General features: G+C 50.6%; 1 protein-coding gene across 1 annotated transcript; it reads right to left on the reverse strand.

Moving 5' to 3' along the window:
* Positions 1-8,181: 8,181 nt before the first annotated feature.
* SOWAHD (sosondowah ankyrin repeat domain family member D) lies at positions 8,182-9,996 on the reverse strand. Its single transcript, XM_018044310.1, has one exon. It carries the CDS (start codon positions 9,706-9,708, stop codon positions 8,740-8,742), a length of 969 nt encoding a protein of 322 aa, XP_017899799.1. The 5' UTR covers positions 9,709-9,996; the 3' UTR covers positions 8,182-8,739.
* Between the last annotated feature and the right edge of the window lie 209 nt (positions 9,997-10,205).

Genomic DNA, 10,205 nt, shown 5'->3' on the forward strand with positions numbered 1-10,205 from the left:
AGATCCAGGGGAAGATCCCCTGGAGGAGAACATGGCACTCCGGTATCCTTGCCTGGAGAATTCCCATGGACTGAGGAGCCTGGTGGGCTACAGTTCATAGTGTCACAAAGAGTCAGACATGACTGAAATGACGTAGCACACACCCACTAACAGAAGCTTCATTAGATAAGCACAACTGATTAAATCACTGGCCAATAACTGATTCAACCTCCAGCCCCTCTCTCCTCCTGGAGGTTGGTGGGAGGGGTGGTACTGAAAATTCCACCCCCTCCTCGCACCTTTGGTTCCCCTGGCAACCAGCCCCTAACTTTAGGTTACCTAAGGGCTTTCCCCAAAGTCACCTTTTAACATACAAAAGCCACCTTTATCACTCTTATTGTAGGAAATTCCAAGGGTTTTAGGAGCAGCCCTGCACCAGGAATGGGGTTGAAGACTAAATACATGTTTGTTATCATAAATTTTCGGAGAAGGCAATGGCAACCCACTCCAGTACTCATGCCTGGAAAATCCCATGGACGGAGGGGCCTGGTGGGCTGCAGTCCTTGGGGTCGCTAGGAGTCGGACACGACTGAGCGACTTCACTTTCACTTTTCACTTTCATGCACTGGAGAAGGAAATGGCAACCCATTGCATGAGTGCATGCTAAGTCACTTCAGTCATGTCCGACTGCTTGCAACTCCATAGACTGTAGCCCACCAGACTTCTCTGTCAATGGGATTCTCCAGGCAATACTGGAGTGGGCTGCCATTTCCTTCTCTAGGGGATCTTCCTGACTCAGGGATTGAACCCAAGTCTCACATCTACCTGCATTGGCAGGCGGGTTCTTTACCACTTGCACCACCTGGAAAGCCCCATAAATCACAGTATTACATATAATAATCCCATGTTTAACTTTTGAGGAAATGGCATACTATTTTCCAAAGTGACTGTACCATTTTACTTTCCTACCAGCCATGACATTGAGCACATTTTCCTGTGCTTGTTGGCAATTTGCATATCTTTGAGAAGTGTCTATTCAAGTGCTTGCCATTTTTTAAATCAGGCTGTTTATATTTTTGTTGTTGAATTGTAGGAGTTCTCTATATATTCTGGATACTAGGCTTCCCTGGTGGCTCAGGGGTAAAGAATCTACCTGCAATGCAGGAGCTACAGGAGGCGCAGATTCGATCCCTTGGTCAGGAAGATTCCCATGGAGAAGAGCATGGCAACCCACTCCAGTATTCTTGCCTGGAGAATCCCACGGACAGAGGAGCCTGGTGAGCTACAGTCCACGGGATCACAAAGAGTCTGACACAACTAATGCGACTTAGCATGCACAGACTCTTATGAGATATATGGTTACAAATATTTTCTCCTACTTTGTGGGTTGTGTTTTTACTTTTTGTTAGTTTCCTTTCAGGCCCCAAAGTTTTTAATTTTGATGAAGTTCGATTTATCTATTTCTTCTTTTGTGCCTTGTGCTTTTGAGGTCAAATCTATGATTCCATTGCCAATGGATACCTATTTATTGAGCACCTTCCATCTACCAGGAACTAGGGACAATGCAGTAATAAGACAGACTTGGTTCCTGCCCTTGTGGGATTTAAGTCTAGTGGGTCAGAAGAGGGGCTTCCCAGGTGGCTCAGTAGTAAAGTATCTGCCTGCCAATGCAGGAGACACAGGTTCAATCCCTGGGTTGGGAAGATCCCCTGGTGAAGGGAATGGCAACCCACTCCAATATTCTTGCCTGGAAAATTTCACGGTCAGAGGTACCTGGCAGGCTGCAGCCCTCAGGGTCACAAAGAGTTGGATACAACTGAATGACTGAGCATGCACATATACATGGAGCAGGGGCGATATCAGTCTAATAACTGCGTGGATAACGTCTCAAGTGTGATAAGGATTAGCAAAGGTGCAGTTCTAACATAGCCTGAGGGTCAGAGAAGACTTCCCCAAGGAGGTGACATTTAAACTGACATTTGAAGGGTAAGAGTAGACCAGGTAAAAGGGGGCAAGGAATAGAGGGAGAGTGTTTCTAAACAGGGAATAGCATATAGGAATCCCAGAGTTCAGGAGAACACAGCTCTTTTGAGGAACAGTGAGGACTGTGTGGCTGGAGCAGAGTGGGGGTGGGTTGAGTGGGGAAAGAATGAAATGTCTTAGGGAGAGAATGTAAAGTGAAGATAACTTTCCAGGACTTTAGCCTGGTAAGTGCCAGCAACTGCAGCCGTAGGAAGTCATGGAAGACTAGAGAAGAGAGTTTCAAGGAGGAGGAAGGAGTCCACACTGGCCAGTGGTGTCAAGAAATGATGGGTGGTAAAGAATCCACCTGCCAATGCAGGAGATGCGAGTTTGATCCCTGGGTCTTGAAGATCCCCTGGAGAAGGAAATGGCAACCCACTCCAGGATTCTTGCCTGGGAAATCCTATGGACAGAGAAGCCTGGTGGGCTACAGTCCATGGGGTCACAAGAAGTTGGATACAACTGAGCAACTGAGCACAAACACACACATGCATGCTTGCCAAGAAGTGAACAAAGGTGAGGACTTCTCTTTGGCAGCTGGGCCCTGATAGCTCAGTTGGTAAAGAATCTGCCCACAGTGCAGAAGGAGACCCTGGCTCGGGAAGATCCCCTGGAGAAGGGAAAGGCTACCCACTCCAGTATTCTAGCCTGGAGAAGTCCATGGACTGTATAGTCCATGGGATCACAAAGAGTAGGACACGACTGAGCGACTTTCACTTCACTTCAGGTCATTCTGGGAGACCTTTGCGGCGGAGGCAGAAACCAGAATGCAGAGGAGTGATTAAGAGGTGAGGAAATGGAGGGACTTCCCTGCTGGTCCAGTGGTTAAGAATCTGCCTTGCAATGCATGGGATTCCTGGTCGGGGAACTAAGATCCCACATGCCGCGGAGCAACTAAGCCCATGCACAGTAACTACTGAGCCCATGTGCTCTGGAGCCTGCAGCTGTAAGGCAGCAAAAACAAGAGAGAGAGAACGAGAGAGAGGTAAGGAGATGTGAAGGGAACTGCCTTCCTTTGAAAAAGTTTGGCTGGGAAGTGTTTGTCACCCAAAAAGCCTGGCTCCTAGTAGGTGGTCAACAAGTGATTATTATTGCACTAAGCTAAACTGAGGGCGCTCTCCAAGATACAGAAGAGGGACAACTGACAGAATTAGGCTGTGGGAGGAGGCAGGCTTGAGAGCATGCATTACCTCTTGAAAGGAGACAGACATGCTCTTTCCCTTCATTAAAATGAACGGAAAGAGCGAAGACGGAGGCTGGGTGTGGAATGCAGGGTATGTTGGCTGGGATAGGAGGGGGCATTTCTGTAGATAACAGGGTCAGGAGATGAGCAACTTGTATGCTTTTATTCTCTTCAGAGGATTTCAGGTTTAGCTCTAAGTCCAGTTTATGACTTTCTCTGGAAATAATAGCTAACCTGTTTAATAGCTGGTGGGCAATTACTTAGTTGCTGCTTTGACTTCTATGGGCTGAGAACAAGGTAAGTCAGCTTGTTTTGATTGTGTCTAAAGTAAAAATGGGTAGGCGGTGAACAACATCAGCAGAGGAACCAATACCTCCTTTGTGGAGCAGCCACTCATCTAGTACAAAAGGAAAATAATCTGCAATCATGGACACATTCTGGCGGTGGGACAATGTAGGAAACCACTAGAACTTGCTGTGTACCTTTCAATTTTTCCAAATGAGAATTTGTTAGTAAATTCTTTTTTTTTATTTGAATCAGTTCTGATGAGATGGGTGAAACTGGAGCCAATTATACAGAGTGAAGTAAGCCAGAAAGAAAAACACCAATACAGTATACTAACACATATATATGGAATTTAGGAAGATGGCAATGACGACCCTGTATGCAAGACAGGAAAAAAGACACAGATGTGTATACCAGACTTTTGGACTCAGAGGGAGAGGGAGAGGGTGGGATGATTTGGGAGAATGGGAATTCTAACATGTATACTGTCATGTAAGAATTGAATCGCCAGTCCATGTCTGACGTAGGGTGCAGCTTGCTTGGGGCTGGTGCATGGGGATGACCCAGAGAGATGTTGTGGGGAGGGAGGTGGGAGGGGGGTTCATGTTTGGGAACGCATGTAAGAATTAAAGATTTTAAAATTTAAAAAAAATAAAAAAAAATAAAAAATATTGATTGATTGATATGGCTGCATCTGGTCTTAGTGGCACCATGTGGGATCTTAGTTCCCCAACCAAGGACTGAACCTGTGTTCCCTGCATTGGAAGGCATATTCTTAACCACTGGACCACCAAGGAAGTCTCCTAATAAATTCTTTAATACATTTGTTAATGAATACATCTACTGTTATTGCTTATTTCCTATGTGTCCTGCGGATTGCTAGGTGTTGTGCATTGTGTTTTCTCGAATCATCGGAACATCCCTGCAAGGGAGCTTGTATTGGTCCCATGTTACTGCTGAGGACACTGCAGCTCAGAGAGGTGAATGATTTGCTCAAGGTCACTAATCAGTAGCAGGTTTGGAAGCCAGGTTAGGCTGAGTGCTTTCGACCACTCCAGCTCTTTTGGCGATTTTGCTCCAGGGGCCACTGTGCGCCCTCCGCTGGTCTAAGATGGATGCACGGGGTTGGGAGGCGAGGTCCAACCCAGATTCACCTCACTAGCTCCTCACTTGTCACTTTTACATCTGGGGCTCTGAGGTGAGCTTCATTTAAGCAAAGGCTGTGTGTGTGCTAAGTCTCTTCAGTTGTGTCCGACTCTTAGGGACCGCACGGACTGTAGCCCGCCAGGCTCCTCTGTCCATGGGATTCTCCAGGTAAGAATACTGGAGTGGGTTGCCATTGCCTTCTCCGGGGGATCTTCCCCACCCCAGGATTGAACCTACGCCTCCTGCATCTCTTGCATTGGCAGGCGGGTTCTTTACTGGTAGTGCCACCAGGGAAGCCCCAAGCTAAGGCTATGGAGAAGAAAAAAACAAAGTCTGAAGGCCACTGCCTTCCACAGGGGTCTCTGAACTTCCCAGCAGAAGCCTGGATTTCCTTGAAGCATTTCTCCTGAAAGACACTGCTGAATGATGTGTTTCCCCCACTTGTCTCTCCTGACACATCTATCCTCCACAGGACTGTAAGAATGATTTTTCTAAAATCCCATCCTGTTTCTCCCCTGCTTAGAAACCTATGGCTCCCAGCTACCTCGAGGTTAAAATTCTCTGTTCCTCTTTTAGCATGACCTTGAAGACCCTTTGTGATCTGGACCCCCATCTACTTCTTCTCCAGAGTCGCTGCTAATTACTCCCCAGCTCCCACCTTCTTGCCAAACTGGCTGACTCACATCTCTTGGTACTCGCTCTGTGCACTGATATATACTCCAGTGGCCCTGCCAGGAGGCTGCTCCCCTGTCTCCACTGACATACTCCTGCTCACCCCTCCAGCCTCAGATCAGCTATGATCTTTCTCCCCAAAGCCTTTCCTGCACCTTTTGGCCTGGGTTAGGCCCCATCCTCTGTGCAGGATCCCTTCCTCCAACCCTGTTGCTTACCTGGTTACAGCCCTGCTTCGGCGTCCTTTTCTTGTCCATCTGTCCCACTAGAATGCAGATTTGCATCATCTGCTTAACTCTGCTTTGCTCCCCTGGAAAGAAGTTTCTCAGGGAACTTGTTCTTTCTCTTGGGGTGAGCATACCAGAAATGCCAATGGCTTGATGTGAGGCATGCGGAGTTTTCAGCATGGGAGTTTGTCCCCTGCAGCCAAACCTCAATTTTACATGGAGGAGGTAGGCTAAGCAACATCACATGATGAAAAAAATTTGTGGGAAGAATAGCTGACGACAGGAAAAAACTCTAGAAAGCTGCTTTCAAATCTTCCAGCTGACTTGGTTTTCATTCTGGACAGAACAGGGCAGATGCTTGTCGTAGGTCCCTGAATCTGCTTATAGTTAAGATTCTGAGGTTCAGACTTTTCCTATAAGAACGGACTACTGTTAGAAGTGTCCTTTGGATGTGGGGCAAAGTCACATGCTAATCTTCTTTCTAAGCCCTGTGGCAGGAAGGGAAGGCCTTCACCCAGCCAGCCTTCACCAAGCCCAACCCACCTTGGGAGAGGCTGTGAAGCAGAAACCACCATCCTGCATCAGTTAGCCAATTTGCATCTAGAAAATGGGCATGGGGGTGGAGGAGGGTTATACCAGGTGCCCATGCCAAATGCCACAAGCAGGAGATGCTTGCCCTTCCACTGCGGACATCAAAGAAGTTCTTTTACAGTTTTTCTTTTTCTTTGGCTGTGGCACACAGCTTGTAAAATCTTAATACCCCGACCAAGGATCAAAACCAGGACCCTGCAGTGAAAGCACTGAGTTCTAATCACTGGACCACCAGGGAAGTCCCAAAGAAGTTCATTTAGAAGATGAAAAATTAACGCATATATATGGAATCTAGAAAGATGATACTAGTGAGCATATTTGCAGGGCAGTAGTGGAGACGCAGACATGGAGAACAGACTTGTGGACACGGAGGGGGAAGCAGAGGGTGGGAAGAACTGAGAGAGTAGCATGGAAACATAGACACTACCATGTGTGAAATAGATAGCCAGTGGGGATTTGCTGTGTGACTCAGGAAGCTCAAACTGGTGCTCTGTGACAACCTAGAGGGGTGAGATGGAGAGGAAGGTTCAAGAGGGAGGGGACATATGTATACCTATGGCTGATTCATGTTGATGTATGGCAGAGACCGTCACAATATTATCCTCCAATTAAAAATAAATATATTCTTTTAAAAAAGAAATGCTACATTCAGAAGAACTATACATAAAGGTCTTAATGACCCAGATAACCACGATGGTGTGATCACTCACCTAGAGTTAGACATCCTGTAGTGTGAAGTCAAGCAGGTCTTAGAAAGCATTATTTTGAACAAAGCTAATGGAGGTGACAGAATTCCATCAGAGCTATTTAAAATCTTGAAAGATGATGCTGTGAAAGTGCTGCAACTCAATATGCCAGCAAAATTGGAAAACTCAGCAATGGCCACAGGACTAGAAAAAGTCAGTTTTCATTCCAATCCCAAAGAAAGGCAATGTGAAAAAATGTTCAAACTACAGTACAATTGTGCTCATTTCACATGCTAGCAAGGTGATGCTCAAAATGCTCCAAGTTAGGCTTCAACAGCATGTGAACTGAGAACTTCCAGATGTACAAGCTGGGTTTAGAAAAGGCGGAGGAAGCAGAGATCAAATTGCCAACATCTGTTGGATCATAGAAAAAGCAAGCGAATTCCAAAAAACTTCTGCTTCATTGATTATGCTAAAGCCTTTGACTGTGTGGATCACAACAAACTGTGGAAAATTCTTAAAGAGGTGGGAATACCAGACCACCTTACTTGTCTCCTAGAAAATCTGTATGCAGGACAAGAAGCAACAGTTAGAACCCAACATGGAACAACGGACTGGTTCCAAATTGGGAAAGGAGTACGTCAAGCTTGTATATTGTCACCCTGCTTATTTAACTTACACGCAGAGTACATCATGTGAAATGCCGGGCTGGATGAATTCCAAGCTGGAATCAAGATTGCTGACAGAAATATCAGCAACCTCAGATATGCAGATGATCCCACTCTAATGGCAGAGAGTGAAGAGGAACTATAGAGCCTCTGGATGAGGGTGAAAAAGGAGAGTGAAAAAGCTGGCTTAAAACTCACATTCAAAAACCCAAGATGATGGCATCTGGTCCCATCACTTCATGGCAAATAGATGGGGAAAAAGTGGAAAATGACAGAATTTATTTTCTTGTGCTCCAAAATCACTGTGTATGGTGACTACAGCTACAAAATTAAGACACTTGCAACCCACTGGAGGATTCCATGGACTGAAAGCCTGGCAGGCTATAGTCCACAGGGTTGCAAAGAGTTGGACACGACTGAGCAACACACACACACACACACACACACACACACACACACACACAAACACACACACCTCCCTGCAGACAGCTCCTCTGGACTGAGACTCACAGGAGGCCAGACCTAGATGCCAAAGAGTCTGGGAGACAGTTAAACAGCGTGTTTCTACTCAGAGCCAAGGTGAAAGTAGCTCCTTTGGTGTACAGCTTGGCCACTTTCTCTTGAGAGTGAGGTCCAGAGTCTGTTCTGGACCTCTTCCCTGCAAACACAGGGAGCTTCTCCCTTGGTGGTTAATGAAAAAAAAAAGTCACTCAAATGACAGCTTTATCATGTGAAAGGAAAACATTCCATTTTAATATGCTAAAGAAGTCATTGGGGATACATTAGAAAGGGTCCCCTACCGGTAAGCCCTGCTTGTCTCCGGAGCAGGTTGACAAGGGCTGGTTCATTCCCCAAAATAACTTGTTAATAGCTAAGTCAGGCCTGCAGTTAGACTTCCTCTGGATCACTGGTTTACAGTCTTATCTCATTCTTCTAGCAAATGTTTCCTAATAAACCCAGAGCTTCTGCCTGCCAAGAAATGGCTACTGGAAGCATAACTTTCCTTGTCCCAAGCTTCTGCCCCGAACTCCTAAATCCTGTAGTTTGGGGACTCGGCACAAGGACCGCTTGGTGCCTGGTTTCAGCGTCTCTTGGCCGGTGTAGTAGGAGACCCACACCGAGGGGGTCTGCTCCTGGCAGGCCCAGCGCCCATGGCTGCGGCTCGAGCTGAGTCCCGGGCGCCTCCCCATGGGGGTGGGGGGGCAGGTCGCGCGACCACCCGGGACAGAGGCCTCGTCGCTGCGTCGGGGTCCCTCCACGCTCTCCAGTCTCCGTCGCCTTCAACGGTCCTGGAAGAAGGGGAACATATGGCGGAGAAAGCCTTGAATTTGCGCCACCCGGCTGCCCACGGAGTCTTTCCCCTTGGCTGGCGCCACCGCCGGTCTGGCCGTCTTCTCCACGACCTGCGCGCCCACTGCACTCGGGGCGTGTCTCAGCGTCCACGCGGCGGCGCTGCTGCTGCTGCTGTTGTTGTTGGCGTTGTTAGGATCCCCATCTCGGCCGCCTGCCCTCTCCCAGTCCTCGGCCCCCGACAGCTCCCGCAGGCTCCAGGGTGCGTCGGGCCTCAGGTAGTGACAGGCCCGGTGGCCGCTGTGGTCGCGGCGCGTGGGGTCAGCTCCCAAGGCGCCCACCAGCACCTTGATGACCATATCGTGGCCCTGCAGGGCCGCCAGGTGTAGGGGCGTGAGGCCGCCGCTACCCGGGGCGCTCACGTCGAGCCGCAGCCCCTGGCGCTGGGCGAAGTCGTGCACTAGGATGAGTTCCTCGTGGCGCCCGTGCTTGGCCAGCCAGTGCAGCACCGAGTAGCCCGTGATCGGGTCTCCCCGCAGCAGTAGCCCCGGCTCGGCCTCCAGCAGCTCCTGCAGTGCCTCAAAGCGGCCTTCGGCGGCCGCCAGTATCCACGCGTGCTCCCGGGGCTCCAGGCACAGCCCGCTACCGCCCAGTCCGTTCGGCCCGCCCGGGGACTGCTCCTCCAGGCGCTCCTCGGACAACCACCCGGCGGGAGCCGCCCCCTGCAGCCCCAGCAGCTCCAGCCGCGCTCCCCGCCGGCGCGCCGAGCCTGTTCCCGAGGGCATCAGCGCGCCAAGGAAAGGGGGCTCCCTGGAGGCGGCGGCGTTGCCCCGGTACCTGCTCAGGCTGCCGGCGTCCACTCTCGAGGGGCGGGGCTGCGGGGCGCTCCGCGGGCTCAGCTTGGTCGGTGCGAAGGAGGCCTTGGGGGCCGGCTTGGCGGCCCCTCGGGGCTCGGCCATGGTCCGGCCGCCACGGCGGTCCCAATGTCTAGCGTCGGCTGCCCTTCCCGGGCCCCACCGAGAGGAACTGGCGCTGGCTTTGGGGAAGGAAGCAGCTTGAGCAATTGAGCTCGGAGGGAGGGAGCGAAGGAAGGGAGGAGAGGGAGGGAGAGCGCAAGCGAGCCGAGGGAGGGCCCGGGCGTTGCGGGGGTGGGGGCGACGCGGAGGGGTGGGAGCTCCGGCCCGGCCCCCAGGACGAGCCCCTCTCCAGCGCCCGGGGTGCAGCCGCCGCCTCGGTCCCCCCAGGTTTCGGGCGTCCCCGCCCCAAACGGCCAGGTGAGCTGCCGGCCCCGCCTCCCGCCCGGCGAGGGCAACCTTGGGGCGGGCGCGGGGGCGGGCTGCGAGCGGGGTTCGAGAGCCGCCCGGAGCCGCCCGGCTGCTCCAAACGCCGGGTTCTCTGAATCCGCACAGCTACCGGAGTGAAGAGGATCCAGGGAACCCCCTCGCCGGCGAACTGA

This window comes from Capra hircus, assembly GCF_001704415.2.
Source record: "Capra hircus breed San Clemente chromosome X unlocalized genomic scaffold, ASM170441v1, whole genome shotgun sequence".
Classification (NCBI taxonomy): Eukaryota; Metazoa; Chordata; class Mammalia; order Artiodactyla; family Bovidae; genus Capra; species Capra hircus.

Excerpts from the sequence above, each read along its gene's own strand:
- SOWAHD (XM_018044310.1), bottom strand. The coding sequence starts at position 9,708 with ATGGCCGAGCCCCGAGGGGCCGCCAAGCCGGCCCCCAAGGCCTCCTTC.